The sequence below is a fragment of the Mus caroli genome, unplaced genomic scaffold (genome assembly GCF_978045245.1).
Source record: "Mus caroli unplaced genomic scaffold, Mus_caroli_1 scaffold_18, whole genome shotgun sequence".
Classification (NCBI taxonomy): Eukaryota; Metazoa; Chordata; class Mammalia; order Rodentia; family Muridae; genus Mus; species Mus caroli.
This window is the reverse complement of record NW_028227273.1, coordinates 47,932,786-47,948,577: the sequence shown is the minus strand read 5'-3', so window position 1 is coordinate 47,948,577 and position 15,792 is coordinate 47,932,786. Positions and strand designations below refer to the sequence as shown.

Below are 15,792 nucleotides of genomic sequence, written 5' to 3'. Positions count from 1 at the left end.
AAAATATTGGTGCCTAAGGTCCTTGTTCCACGCTGTTGAGATCAGAATTTATGGGGATTAGGCGCAGGCAGGCATCACATTGTTTAGAATGTTCCCCACTTGCCTCGATTACGCAGCTAAGTTCCTCGTTTTTTCAGATGAGAGAACTTTAGACAGGTTTAGCCACAAGCCACCTGCTGACAGGGCACAGGCAGGGCTGACCCAACGCTTGCTTCCCCAGGAAGGCTCCCTGCACCTGCTGCAGAATATGACCGCGGGAAAGAGGCAAGGCACAGTATCCAGCGGCCTGTGACCACTGTGCCTACCGCCTCCACTGTTGTGTGAGACTGTCACAAGACGGCTTACATGCAGCTCCAGGGAAAGGGCACTGTCTTGGTTACTGCCAATATCTCCATCATTCATGGAGAGGATGTTTGAGAGAGATTTTCACAGAAGAATCTCAAGCTGGGTGTGGTGGGTACCTATTAGCACTGGGGAGAAAGAGGCAGGTGGATGTCTGTGAGTTTGAGGCCAGCCAGAGCTACATAGTAAGGGACCCTGCCTTAAAATGTTTTGTTTTGTTTTTTAAATAGGGTTTAGAGACATTAAAAGTATGGGAGAAGAAAGCAAGTCTGTCTAGCTGGACACCCGCAGACACAGTAAGGTGTGTGTGTTGGGGGGGGCGGGGAGTGGGGATAGGGGATAGGAGAGAGGCAGGGCTGGAGACTAAGAGAATTCAGCTCGCTCGCACCTGCTCCCTCACACCCAAGGCCTTGAGGGTGCATGCTGGCTCCTGGCTCTCAAGGAATTTTAGAGCTACTAAACCTTTTGGAGCTCTGAAAAGGTTTAGGCCTATCATAGTTTTGGCTTGACAAGCTAAATTCTCATAAAAAGCACCTGGCTTACTACCGACTTGTACATTCTGATCCATTTAGAAGGCAGTGTAAAGTCTGGTGTTCCTTTGGGCTCCACAGAGGACACCTGGCTCTCAGTTAAGAGACAAGGCCTTCCCAACCAAGCCTCCAGCAGCAGGCAGAAGTGCTCAGTGCGGTAGGTGACCTGCCAGAGGCAGAGGGCCCGTGGAGTGCCTCCAGTGGGCTCACCCCTTGGGACAACTGGAGCACTGAGAAGAAGAAAGTAGGATAAGCACAAAGAAGCAACCAGATCAGAGACGGGACCACATGGATGGTCTGGAGGGGGGAGGTACAGAGACAGGACCACATGGATGGTCTGGAGGGGGAGGTACAGATGAGCAGGGAGTCACAAGCTCATCTGGGCCACACCCAATCGCTGGCTGAAGACTCATTACACTGTTTACCTACTTTGTCCAAGTATGTATTTATCTTTACATTTCAGGGTATGGGGCACACATGCCACAGAGTGTATGTATGTGGTGGTCAGAGGGGACAGCCTGTGGGACTGGGTTCTCTCTTTTCTTTTTTTTTTTTTTTTTTTTTTTTTGGTTTTTCGAGACAGGGTTTCTCTGTGTATCCCTGGCTGTCCTGGAACTCACTTTGTAGACCAGGCTGGCCTCGAACTCAGAAATCCGCCTGCCTCTGCCTCCCGAGTGCTGGGATTAAAGGCGTGCGCCACCACGCCCGGCTGGTTCTCTCTTTTCAACGAGTGGTTTCCAGAGACTATGCTTAGGCTTTGCGGCAGGTACCTTTACCTGCTGAGCCATCTCGCAGGTCCTTTAAGTCTTTTTAAAAATGCTGATTTTTTTTTTTCCCTTCTGGGTATGATAGCGCATGACTTAAAATTAATCCCAGCACTCAGGAGGCAGAGGCAGGCAGATCTCTGAGTTTGAGGCCAGCCTTGTCTGCAGAGTGGGTTCCAGGACAGCAATGGCAGAGCCCCCTGGAACTGGAGTTATAGACCGCTGGGAGCTGTCCGAAGCAGGCGCTGGGAATGGCACTCTCGAAGAGCAGCAAGTGCTCTTAACCACTGGGTGAAAAGCGTACGTCACCAATGTGCAAACAACATTTTCTGACTGAATTCTGGGTGAAAATCTAAAGTGCATGAATATCTTGACTCACAGAAATCGGCATTATCTGGCTTGGCATTAACTCTCTTGGTGGGGCGGTAACAACATGAAATGTCAGGAAGCCCCTCTTCTCAGGAGATGCTGAAGGAGTTACAGGCAAACAGTCGGAGTATTTATAAAGGACTTTGAAATGTGTTTGTTCTTGAGCACACCACACAGGCACACATGGACCCTTAGCACAAGTAACACAGATACTGCAGAATCTAGGCTATGGGAGACAGACACCAGGCGAGCAGTTTTCTGTCCCCTTTTAGTTTCCATGGCTCCGAGTCTCAGACTGAGCCCAGGCTCCAGGGAACACTGTAAGCAAGCGGTGGCTGGAAAGCAGGGGGAAAACTTCCTGCTCTCTGTGAGTGCTTGGGTCAGAGCTGACTAACTACCCACCCTGAACGCAACGCCAAGAAATGCAGTCCTCTCGAATGTTAACAGTTAAAAATAGATTACTATGTGTGTGTGCACATGTGTGCGAGTGTGCACATGTATGCCAGTATGCATGTGTGTGTGCATGTGTGGAGGTATGAGGACACCTTTGTGGATTGGGCCCTCCCCTTCCTTCCAGCGGTACATGGGTTTCAGGAAATCAATTCAGGTTCCAGGCTTCCTCAGCCACTGCCTAACTGCTGAACTCTTTCACTTGCCCATAAGATGAACCACAAACGCTGGATTAGGAGACTGGAAGGTTTGGCTCAGCAGCTTAAGAACACTTGCTGCTCTTGCAGAGGGCCTGAGTTCAGCTCCCAGTGCCCAACTTGGTTGGCTCACCACTGCCTGCAACTCCAGCTCCGGGGGACTGGCATCTCTAGCTCCCGCTGGCACCCGTGCCCCTATGTACATACCCCTTACACAGACACATACACGGACAAACTAAAAGTAATCAAGTAAATCTTTAAATTAAAATTTTTACAAACATAAAGAGTACACGAGGGCTGGTGAGATGGCTCAGTGGGTAAGAGCACCCGACTGCTCTTCCAAAGGTCCAGAGTTCAAATCCCAGCAACCACATGGTGGCTAACAACCATCCGTAACGAGATCTGGTGCCCTCTTCTGGAGTATCTGAAGACAGCTACAGTGTACTTACATATAATAATTAAAAAAAAAAAAAAAAAAAGAGTACACGCTTCCGATAATGGTGTTTTTGTTCATTACAATAGTCTAGGATTTCTATAGAAAACCTACACAGGAATTATAAAGTAGAGCCACTCTTGTTGCCGTGGATGTGAACGGCATGTGACCTACTTCCTGCCCTTACAGTGCATGCTGCCTTCACAAAGCTATGCCAGCATCCCTTCACTCCAGAATGGAACCTCTGAAAGCCACCAGCAGGAGCACCCTGGATGTCACACCACGTCCCACTGTCCTCTCTTACTTCACAGAGAACTATTCTGAAGCTTCCAGGAGAGGTTGCTTGTTAGCATCATATACAAGAAACTAGGGAGTCAGCCATATTCTCCTCCCACCTGAGGGAGGGGAAGAGGACATGGCCATGCTATAGGTGAAAATACATAGCAGATCAATACATACTATCTCAGTTATATAACAGAGTGCAGTGTCCACAGTGTGATGCAGAGAACAGCCTGTCTAGCCATGTCACCTGCCTGTAATACAGAGTCTGTGTCACAGGGAATCCAAAGGCCTAGCAAGAATGAGGCCTCGGGGAGACAGGAGTGGCAGGCTGGCTGTGAGCTTTTGACCATTTGGGTACCACTCTGTATTTTTATCCATCGTGCAACTTATGTTTGAGTCAGGGTCTGTTTCTCTTGGCCCAGGCTGCCTTGAACCTGTGACAATCCTCTCTCAGCCTTCTGTGTACTAGGACATAGTGTGAAACAAGAACCTATAGCTATAAATGATACCAGAGAAGAAGGAAAACCACCCAGAATACAGGATCAGTGCGACAGCTCTGGAAAAGTCTCCACCTAGGGACACTGTAATGACAGTAAGGAATGGCCACTGCAAGGTTAGACCAGTGCAGTAAGTCTGAAAGAAATCTGTGTATCTACAGAGTCTTAGGTAGCCCAGGGTGGCCCCGAGGTCACTACGTAGCCAAGGCTAGTTCTGACTCCTGATGATCCTCCTTGCCTCCATCTCCCAAGTGCTGGAACACAGGTGTGGCCCCGCCCCACCCCAGCAGAAGAAGCACAGTGGGGAGACCTGGCAGCCAGCCAGTGACAGGAGCAATCACAGAGTCTTGAGGACCACCCTGAAAATGTATACCCTGAGTTTACTCACAGTCCAACTAGGGACACAGTAAGAAATAGCAACTTTGTACTTTTCCAAAAGAATGACTGGGAAGAGGGGTGGGGGACTGAAGGTCAGGGCATGCGAGAGCACACACACACACACACACACACACACACACACACACACACGACAGACAGGCATGGTGGCCTGTGCACTTAGGAGGCAGAAGCAGGAGGGCTGCTCAAATCCAAGGAAATCCAAACTACACAGGAAGTTTTAGTCCAGCCTAGGGTACTGTGTGAGATCCTGTCTTCTTAAGAATTATTTATTTTTATGTATACTGTATTTATTTTAATACGTACTTATTTTAAGTACACTGTAGCTGTCTTCAGACACCCCAGAAGAGGACATCAGATTCCATTACAGATGGTTGTGAGCCATCATGTGGGTGCTGGGAATTGAACTCAGGACCTTGGGAAGAGCAGTCCCTGCTCTTAACTGCTGAGCCACCTCTCCAGCCCGTGAGATCTTGTTTTAAAAAACACAAAACAGAGTCCTGCCTCAGCTGGAGGCCAGAGAGGCGGCTCAGGAGAGCTTTCACTGCTGTTTACAGGACCAGGGCTTGGCTCCCAGCTCCTGACCAAGTGTAACTACAATTCCAGGTGATCCAACATCCTCTCCTGGCCTATGAGGGCACCAGGCTCGTATGTAGCACACAGACATACATGCAGGCAAAACACCCATACACATAAAATCCAAAGATGAATTGGCAGGTAAAGGGGCTTGCTATATCATACCTGAAGGTGACCAGAACTGAATCCCCAGAATTCATGTGGTGGAAAGAGAATAAGTGAATTCTGCAAACCCACCCCCCCCCACCCCCCACACACACCCCAAGGCTGGTGAGATCTCAGCTAGTTAGGGCACTTGCTGCCAAGCCTAAACCGAGTCTGCTTCCCGGGGCCCAGGTACTGTGAGGAGAGACCCCACCAGCTCTCCTCTGACCCCCAAGGTGCTTATGGTGTGTGTGTGGGTGTGTGTGTGTGTGTGTGTACTGCCCCCAGTGCTAAGAAATAACTGAGCAGGTGAGAAGAACAGCAAGGTCAGGAGACTCTGTTGCAGGCTCTAGAGCCCTGCACTGACTGAGGAAGGAAAGGACCTCCCTTCTCCTGCCGCCCTGGGTGGCTGAGGAGTGGGGCTGAATGGATCACAGCCTCTGGGATGGCTCCTTCCTCTTCCAGGAGACCTGGCTTTCCCTTTCCTAGTTTATAACGTATTTGGGTGTTTTGCCTGTGTGAATGTCTGTGTACCATGTATGTGCCTGGTGCCCATGGAAGCCCCAAGAGGGAGTCAGAGACACCTGGGACTGGAGTGACAAAGTAGGAGCTGCCATGTGGGTGCTGGGGACTGAGCCAGGCCTTTGCAAAAGCAGCCAGTTTTCTTAGTCGCTGGGATATCTCTCCACCCTAGATTTTAATTATTTTAAACTCCACATTTTTTTAAAGATTTACTTATTTATTTTATGTATATGAGTATTCTGTCAACTGTCTTCAGACACACCAGAAGAGGACACCAGATCCTATGGCTGTGAGTCATCATGTAGTTGCTAGGAATTAAACTTAGGACCTCTGAAAAAGCAGTCAGTGCTCTCTGCTGCTGGGTCATCTCTCCAGCTCCAGTCATAAAAACCTGCTTGCTGGGCTGGAGAGATGGCTCAGAGGGTAAGAGCACTGACTGCTCTTCCGAAGGTCCTGAGTTCAAATCCCAACAACCACATGGTGGCTCAAAACCATCTGCAACGAAATCTGACGCCCTCTTCTGGAATGTCTGAAGACAGCTACAATGTACATACATATAATAAACAAACAAACAAACAAACAAACAAACAGATAAATCTTTAAAAACAAACAAAAAACCTGCTTGCTATGACTCTTAGTGTGATTACCAAGTCAAAGGTAGATGGTTTCTAAGAGACTATCTGTACATGTAGAAGACTCATACTGAAATATAAGAGTTTAAACTCTTCTACAGACACTAAGAAACAAATCAACAGGTAAAACCAACAGCACAGAGAGGAGAAACTGTTATAGGTCCTAAAGTTTCTCCTGAGTACGCAGAAGGCTGTGGAAATAAAGACGGAGGAGGCAGATGTGTGGGCGCAAGCAGGCTACATACAGCCTAAGTCTCTTGGTGGGAGAAGACCTCGGTGTGATTGGTGTGTGCTGCCGACTGTTCTGCTGTGTTGGAACTCAGGCCTCAAGCACACTAGGCGAAGCACTCTCTCACTGAGGTGTGTCTGACCCCTACGGAGCACGCTCAGAATGAGAAGAAAAGGAAATGTCTGTCAAGGAGTGGAGGACAGAAGCTGAGGAGCACTGAGAGCTTTCCAGCAATAATCTGTGATGTTACCCACTGGGCTGACTCAGGGACAGGCCAAAGGAGAGTGTCCTTGATCTGCACCCCACCCCCCACCCCCACCATGCCTCCCTCTGGGCTGAGCCAGTGACCACTGCAGAGTGGCATGGAGTCCCTGGCTCACAGGGCACAGCAGCCACACTCCACCCCCAGCTGAAATGTCCACCGTAATGTTGTAGTTGCCAGCTGGTGATCTTGTGGGCAGCGTATGCATCCTGGAAGGTCTGACCTGCCCAATGGACCAGTTCTTTGATGGATTCATAATAAGATGGCATCAGTGGGAGGTGAGGCCTGGTTAAAGTCTCAGGACAGTGGCCTGCAGAGATACTACTTGCCTCCCAGTAACTCCATGGTATGATGATATTATTATCCCACCTCACCCATGAAAACCAAGTTTGTAGGCATGATTTTATTGGCTGCTTTCACCTCACAAAGCCTAGATTCAAATTCAAAAGAATTAAAAAATATAATCCATTCATTTATATGTGTGTATTTATGTGTATGTGCATGTATGTGTGTGTGTGTGCACAAGTGTATACTTGGAGTAGTTAGTTTTTTGTCAGGTCAACACAAGCTGGAGTCATCTGAGAAGCGGGAGATCCAGTTTAGGAATTGCCTCCATGAGACTGGCCTCTGGGCAAGTCTGGGAGGCATTTTTTTGGTTGATGATTGATGTGGGGGAGCCCAACCCACTGTGGGTGGTGCCATCCCTTGGCAGGTGGTTCTGTGCATATAAGAAACTAGCTGAGGGGGCTGGTGAGATGGCTCAGTGGGTAAGAGCACCCGACTGCTCTTCCGAAGGTCCAGAGTTCAAATCCCAGCAACCACATGGTGGCTCACAACCATCTGTAACCGAGATCTGGTGCCCTCTTCTGGAGTGTCTGAAGATAGCTACAGTGAACTTACATATAATAAATAAATAAATCTTTAAAAAAAAATAAATAAATCTTAAAAAAAAAAAAAAGAAACTAGTTGAGAAGCAGGGCTTAGGGCCTTTGATCCTAGCACTTGGGAGGCAGAGGCAGGTGGATTTCTGAGTTTGAGGCCAGCCTGGTCTACAAAGTGAGTTCCAGGACAGCCAGGGCTACATAGAGAAACCCTGTCTTGAAACAAACCAAACCAAACTAGTTGAGCAGGCCATGGTGAGAAATTCAGAGAGCAGCGCTTCTCCGTGCCCTATGCACCGACCCTGTCTCCAGATATCTACGCTGATTTCCCACGCGACTTCCCTCAGTGACGGATGGACTCTGACATGGAAGTGTAACCCGCCCCTCCTCACGGTGTGTCACCTCAGTGACAGACAGTAAGCTAACACAATATTCCTGCCATAGCATGTGTGTCAATGTCAGTGGGCCACTTAGGGCGTGGTTGTCTTCTACCATGTGTGCCCAGGGGGCAGACTCAGGCGTGACAGTCAATGCCTTCGCCTCCTGAGTCATCTCACTGGCCCCAAATCCAATTCCATTCCAGAGTCTCCACTCTACAACAGCTAAGAGCCTTTCATTAAGAGGAAGAATTGATCAACCAAAAATTGAAACACTGAAGTACACTTCACCTAGGGTGACAGTTATATATGTATACGACGGGAACTCCCTCCCAGCCCCACCCCCACATGCGTCCAGCACTGACCTGACAGAAGAACTGCTGTTGTGTCCCCGGGGTGCTGCTCAAGGTGCTGGGAGATTTGGAAGCAGAGACTGGAAGACGGTGGGACACACTGACAGGCGCTGGCGTTCTGTTGGCTTGTGTCAGCTGGTCTCCCGTAAAGTTTGATCCCGGTGCCCCCGACTGCACCGTAGGCCCAAGAGTAGGGTGAGCAGTGCTAGCTGAGCTGACGGCAGGGAACCGAGCAGGTCCTGCCATGCCGCTCACCGCGGGCATGGTGGCGAAGCCTGGCCTTCCCTGGGAAACACTGCTCTGCCCAGGTGACAGGTGTAACACGGTGGGTGAGGCCTGCTGCAAGGGCATCTGTCCCCCGACGATCTGAGGAGAGGCGTGGTTGACTATCACTGGACTTCCAGAGGTGGCAAAAGTCTGCCCAGACACCAGCTGGACGGCGGTATTCTGATTATTAAGCATCTGTCCGGAATATGGTTGGTTGGTCCTGAGCATGTTAGAGGAATTCCTGTTCAGCATGACATGCTCGGAGGCCACTTGGCCAGAGATGAGCTGGGAGGGCTGAGTCTGAAGCAGCTGCCCGTTTATAGCCTGGACATGGTGCACCGAGTTGGAGCTGACAGAAAGGCTTGTGGGTATAAGGAACTGACTTTGGGGAGTGTGAGGCTGGCCCATGGGGGAATGGATGACGATGCTGCCCCCTGCGCTGCTCACTGCCTGCGAGGTGACAGGCTTTCTCGTGTTCTGTTGGTTGACAATGTTCACAGACATGTGCGGCCCGACCACGGAGCCCTGGGATGAGCTTGTGGGGGCGAAGGAGATCCCCTGCTGGGCATGGTGCTGCTGGATCCCAAGGTTGTTCACATTGTACGCGCTCTGCTGACCCATCTGGACCGGCTTTGGCTGGATATTAATTGGGACTTTATTTGAATTTGGTGCAAGACCCCTTTGAATAATGATATTATGCACAGGTAAAGATGCCTGGAAATTTGTGCTGTTAAATGGAACGGTGACAGGCTGTGCTACAGGACTGGAAGTGGAGTTCCCAAACAGAGAGTTGCCGTTAGGAGTCTGTCTGTGAACCAGGAGCCCCCCACTCACATTAGATGGGGCTTGCTGCCCACTGCCTTTCAGTATGATTTGAGAGCCATCGAGGTTATTAATAGTCATCATGGAAGGCTGATTACCGAAGGACCCGATTAACTGTATCTGACCGGAGCCACTAATCTGGCTGCTGTTAGGCAAGTGCTGGCTGGGAACACTGATCCCCACGTGTTGCATAAAGCCATGCTGCACACCCACTGTATTGCTTGCAAACGATGCTCCAACAGGCACGTGAGTCACCCCAATAGGCTGCAGTGTCTGACCTGAGTAATTAGAAACATTAGAAGCCTGAGTAAAGGATGCTGATGAAGAAGGATGAAGCTGGGCTTGTGCAAACTGTTGGCTTGAGCCTATACTGGCATCCAGGTACGCCTCTTCTGCCAATGTCTGTTCAGTGATATTAGCCTCCTGCAAGGATTTCTGAAGAATGTCAAAGGGTTGGTCCTCGCTGAGATCGGGGAGAGGAGAAGACTCAAGTTCATCTTCAAGAAACTGAAGGCTGCTTGCAAGCGGCAGCCCATCACTGGGCCCCTCGCCAAGCTGGTCACTTACACCTTTGAGGGCCGATTTAGGGTCAGCATTCTAAAAAAAGCAGAATCAGTGGTGTGTTACAAGGCATATCAAACCTTCAGAAGACAAGCTTAAAAGTCCCACTCCCGAATGACTATAAATATAAAGTTTAATGATAAAGTTCCAGGCCACACTGATTTTATGGTTGCTGTTACTTTAAAACAACGTCCTACTCAGGCTGGCCTTGAACCTGCAGTCCTCCTGTAAAACACAACTCTCTCTCTCCAAACTACTTACCTTCTTTCTCCTGTTTTATTTCTCTTTCTCCTGTTTTATTTCTCTAGTTATGCTGAATAGTCTGTAGGACCATTGCTTTGACAGATGATTTTATAGGGAACATACAGAAAGCTAGCTGAGGTGTGGCTCATACGCGCTGTCTCAGCAAGGAAACTCAGGCTGGGTGGCCAGGAATTTGAGGTCAGCCTGGGCTAACAGCAAGGGTGAGGCCAATCTGGGCCACACTGTGAGCCTCTGTCTCATCCTTAAAGAGAAGTGGGCATGCTGGCACAGGCCTTTAACCCAACAGTCTGTCGGCAGGAGGAGCTGGCTCTGTAAGCTCAACGTCTGCCTGATCTGCTGATCTGAGTTCCAGGACAGCCAGGGCTGGAGTAAGACTTGCTTCAAAAACAAAACAAAACAAAACAAAACAAAATAGATGGAGACAGGCAGACAGATGACATGAGATAACTAAGGCTATCTAGAGATCAGCTTCTTATTTCTAAGCTACTGGGTCATACTTTTTTCCTTTTGGGGGGCTGGGGGGCTTTTCAACACAGAGTTTCTCTGTGTAGCCTGGATGTACTGGAACTTGCTCTATAGACCAGGCTGGCCTTGAACTCACAGAGAGCCGATTGCCTCTGTTTCCTGAGCATGCGCCTCCACTGCCTTCCTCTTTGGAGGAGGTGGGCAGGGTGCTAAAGATTGAACATAGGATCCTACTGGGGATAAGCACTCTCAGAAAAATGGATTTTCAGGTTGTTTCTAAGGTGCTAGTGGGACTCAGCCCAGGGGTATATATCCAGACCACTGCACACCACAAAGTCAAAACAGGTTTGAGGAGCCCTGAGTATCACCTTGCTAGATGTCCAAGAAGATACCCTACGGCCCCAGAACACCAGACCCGACCAGAGTGAGTTCCGACGTAAAGTGAGTGCTCTTCTGACTTGCTGTATTTCCTGACTAACACTCCAGTATTCAGGAAAACTATTTCAAACTAAAAACAATGGAGCGAACAAAAACAAACCCAGTTAACTCAAAAGGAAAAGCCACCCCTTTCTAGATATGCACACGTGTGTTAGTTATGTCTTTAAGGAGCCCAAGGGGAACTGACAATCCAGGGAGACGACAATGCAGACCCAGGAAGAGAAGCTGAGGAGAGTAATAAAAACTAAGACTCCTACCACGGCCCAGTCATCTTCTGTGGCACAGATAGAAAAAAACTTTAACCAAAGACATCATGTGTGAAGGCGGCCTCTACCAGCCAGCCCTTCAGCCTGAGGGGACTATGCTCTGTGTACTATAGTATAATCAGAAAGAAACAAAAAGAATGGGAGAATTAAAAACAGACCAATCAAGAACAAGTATGCTGGTGGCGGTGGTGGCAGTGGTGGCACATGCCTTTAAATATCAACACTTGGGAGTCAGGGGCAGGTGGATCTGAGATTGGGGCCATCCTGGTCTACAGAGTGAATTCTAAGACAGCCAGGGCTACACAGAGACTCTGCCTCAAACAAAGCAAAAGTAAACAAACAAACAAACAAATAAAAATTAATGAAAGAAAGAAAGAGAGGACAAACAAGTATTCTTGTGTGTGGTGGCACATGCCTGTAAATCCCAACACTCAGGTCTTCAGCTAACGAGGTTTTAATGGCTGAATGATTAGACAAAAGAGCCAAGGCTGGGCTACCCCCAGCAGGTTCTCCTCAGCAGGTCCTAAAGAACCGTTTGATAGGCAGTGGGAAGAGCAATTGAGAGTAAGAAAATTGTTTTCTCTGGAGCAATCTCAAGGCAGAGGTGAGGCAGGTGGCTGGCACCCATATCTTTAGCATGAGGATGGCCGAGACCGATGAGAGCTGGAGGTCACACTGGACTGTCTGACTTCTGAGAGCCAGGGCCTCTCACTGAAGCTGAGCTGGGCGGGCTGTGGGGAAGCCCCAGCATCCCTCCTGTGTCAGACCCTGACACTGGGGTTGGAGCACTTTTGCAGCCAGGCCTAGCTTTTTACGTGGGTCCTGGGGATTTGAACTCAGGTCCTTATTCGGCTCAGCAAGTGCTCCCACCTACTGAGGTCTCTCCCCAGCCCCTAAACATAGATCTGAGAGAGTCTCCAAATAAGACTCCTCCGTTCCCATCTTGTCTCTGCTCCTAGATCTTAACAGCCTGTGCTGTTGAGGTTAGGGCCTGAGTCAGAATACTAGCACTGAACCTCTTGGCTGGGTAAACCTCTCAGTGCCTTAGTTTCCTTGTCTACAAGACAGAGCTAACTGTAAAACCACTTCCTGCAGGGACTGTGAGCATCAGATGCAGTCTGCACAAGCCCTCCTCACAAGCACATACTACCCCTCAACAGTGTTAGCTATTTCCTTATCTTGTTTATAACATTAACATTATCTGTAAGTAACTAATCATTAAAAAGTCTCCTTAAAGCTCCTGTGACAAGATTCAAAACTTTTTTTTTTTTTTTTTTGGTTTTTCGAGACAGGGTTTCTCTGTATAGCCCTGGCTGTCCTGGAACTCACTTTGTAGACCAGGCTGGCCTCGAACTCAGAAATCCGCCTGCCTCTGCCTCCCGAGTGCTGGGATTAAAGGCGTGTGCCACCACGCCCAGCTGATTCAAAACATTCTAATGTGCCTTCCTCAAGTCACAACACTGGCGTCACTTCATAAGATTGAAAGCTGGACGTGCTGGGCCAGAGGGACAGCTCAGGGTGAAGGCTCACCACACAGCCTGGGATTTGATCTGTGGAAAGAGACAGCCAACTCAAGGCGGTCCTCCTCCTGATCGATACATGTACACACAGGCACACACGTATTCATAACATAGAGGAATGTTAAAAGCAAGAAGAAACTGGCAAGGTAACTATCTTAAAAGCCTGATTCTATGTCAAACAGAACATTGACATACAGGTTTCCCCTCTCCTGTCAGTTACAAGGTGAGGTAATGATTCTTTGCACTCTACAGAGGCAATTGGAGCCTCTCTTGTAAGGTTTCCTTGAGACAGAAAGGCTTCAGGTCTGGTTTTCAGCACTCACCGTGGAGTTGGCGAAAATTGAATTAGAATTGGCTGCAGAATACCCTGCGTTCGTCACATCATCGCTGCCCTGCAGAGGGGGAATTCAACATGGCGGTTACTGCAGGGCTTGGAGAGACAAAAGCCGAGCCTGAGACACTTGTCTGTCACTTACCGATTTACTGCTAGGTCCGTGCAGAAAATAGTTCAATGCTTGTGGGTCTCTAGAAAAGAAAAAAACGAGACAGCGAACCAAGTAAGTACTGCTACTTCTACGTAAATAGGTGCTGATAGTTCCATCAGGCAACAAGAAACGAAACACTAGCTCCAGTGAAATCTCTCCATTTTAAACCATTTTCCACACTTCTGTCTGTGGGAAGCACCTACTGCTTCAGTCCCGGGGGGTGAACTCAGGACCTTGCCCTTGCTTGGTGAGCATGCTAAAGATAAAACGAAGCAACACCCTGGCCTGGCATCCCGAGACTTACTAAAAAAAATAACAAGTAAAACCAAAAGGAATGGGTTGCTGAGCTATGACCTGTGTGTAAAACTACCTTTCTGGGGCTGGAGACGGCTTGGCAGGTAAGAGCACTGACTGCTCTTCCTGATGTCCTGAGTTCAAATCCCAGCAACCACATGGTGGCTCACAACCATCTGTATGTGATCTGATGCCCTCTTCTGAAGACAGTGACAGTGTACTTTATAAATAAAATCTTATTCATTTGTTTGTTTTCTGAGACAGGGTTTCTCTGGGTAGCCCTGGCTATCCTGGAACTCACTCTGTAGACCAGGCTGGCCTCGAACTCAAAAATCTGCCTGCCTCTGCCTCTGCCTCTGCCTCCCAAGTGCTGGGATTAAAGGCGTGCACCACCACTGCCTGGCATAAGAAAATCTTAGTACAAACAAACAAACAAACAAACAAACAAACAAACTCTCTGTTCTAGTTATTGCTGTAACCACGGTAAAGTATTATTTTTATTTTAAAAGCCCAGGAGCTTAAGATAGCTACAGAGCTCTTCCTGCTCCTCACACCTCACATGAGCGGCCCACCCTGGGTCCCACAGGAGCATCTTACCCAATAAGATCGAGGAGACAGGAGTCATCGTCATCATCCATGACAACTGCAAGGAGAGAGGGAGGGAGGGAGGCAGTGAGTCAGAGCACCCCAGCCTCAAGGTGCAGTGGGCACAGGTTCATTTTACTGACTGGCACCATCAACTGAAGACATGGTATTTAAAGTACCAGTTAAAGAAATACTGTCAGCCGGGCGTGGTGGCGCCTTTAATCCCAGCACTTGGTAGGCTGAGGCAGGCGGATTTCTGAGTTCGAGGCCAGCCTGGTCTACAAAGTGAGTTCCAGGACAGCCAGGGCTACACAGAGAAACTCTGTCTCGAAAAAAACAAAAACAACAACAAAAAGGTAGAAAAATGTGAAATTAACAGTTACTTGAATTCATTTTTGACTTAAATTGTTTCTCCTATAAATCAGTTTCAACATAAAGAGGTCCAAAGACTCTAGACACATCTAAGATAGCTGCAGCCACCCGCCACGTGCAGATTCCCAAGAGGGACCATGAAAAAGGACTTATGCCAGTAGAATGAGTAAGGGCAGAGACAAAATTTTGCTTTAGGAAAGCTCTGACTCTCAAGTCCTTCAGTGCTGTGACCGGATGCGTCTAAACACTGAGAGCAACTCCAACTTCTCAACATATTTTGGTGATCTCTGGGAAGGCAAAATGCGGGTTCTCCCCACATTTGGAGACAGACCAGGAGGCCCTGTGGTGCAAGCCATACAGGCTCTGGTCGTGGGCCCTGGGTGCTTCCCAGTGCAGCAATACTGTCCAAGTTCAATGCCGAATAGTCCATAGCTGGACCAGGAATGTTTAAAGTAGAAACTGCAGCCCAAGTTCTCCCCACTGCAGCTCGGAGCTCCCTCTCTCTGCCTGCAGCAGCCACAAGCATGGCCAGCACAGCTCTGGCCCAGACTGTAACAACTGAACAAATTCCAGTGGTGGTTCTCCCCCGAGAGCCAGTCAACTTACACTAGTGATCCGACACCTGGCAACCCTGCTTCTCACCCATTTCAAGCCATGCGTGGAATAATTTACATCACAGAACACCAGGGCCAAGAGTTCTGGAGCAGTTGGAAAGGGCAGTTGTGAACGGCAGTTGGACGCAGGAATGAAATCCTGAAGAGATGCCCAGAGGAGGGGCATACCCAGAAACAGCAGAGGGAAGGATGAGTCTTACGGAGAGATTTTTCTCTGTTCAAACTTCCTTCTCCCATTAGTTCCCCCAAACCAATCACAAGGTCTAACGCTGTGGAATTCCCTCCTGCCTCGGGGAAGGGCACTTTCTCTACTCTAGAAGAATGTGGAAGGGTAAGTTTCCTGATGTGGGACCCTCCTGTAGGTGGCTGGATTCGTAGGGTTGCGGAGTGACTGGGCTGATTATAATCCACTGAGCAGAGTTCAGGGTGAGGAGAGAGGATGGGTGAGGGAGAAGGAAGGAGAGTGGGATACATGAAGCAGAAGAAGCTAAGAGCAGCCAGCCATGAGAAATGGGCTCTTTAGGACCCAGGCGGGAGTCATTTGAGGTCACACTGGCACCAATGTTCCTGCACACATGACTTTTGAAAACAAGACTGAGAAGG

The 15,792-nt window shown here is 48.9% G+C and overlaps 1 protein-coding gene across 2 annotated transcripts in view; it reads right to left on the bottom strand.

Moving 5' to 3' along the window:
• The window catches only part of Bicral (BICRA like chromatin remodeling complex associated protein), a 60,345-nt gene that overhangs the window by 18,777 nt on the left and 25,776 nt on the right, over nucleotides 1-15,792 (bottom strand). Inside the window, exons 1-5 of one of the 2 annotated variants that reach the window (XM_021186299.3) lie at nucleotides 15,182-15,347; nucleotides 14,216-14,261; nucleotides 13,316-13,364; nucleotides 13,163-13,231; nucleotides 8,249-9,922 (exon numbers count right to left, since the gene is read on the bottom strand). In XM_021186299.3, coding sequence (XP_021041958.1) covers nucleotides 8,249-9,922; nucleotides 13,163-13,231; nucleotides 13,316-13,364; nucleotides 14,216-14,256 — 1,833 coding nt within the window. In that variant the 5' untranslated portion in view covers nucleotides 14,257-14,261; nucleotides 15,182-15,347. Of the gene's footprint in view, nucleotides 1-8,248; nucleotides 9,923-13,162; nucleotides 13,232-13,315; nucleotides 13,365-14,215; nucleotides 14,262-15,181; nucleotides 15,348-15,792 lie in introns of those variants that run through there. The other variant, XM_021186300.3, reaches the window with a different exon arrangement.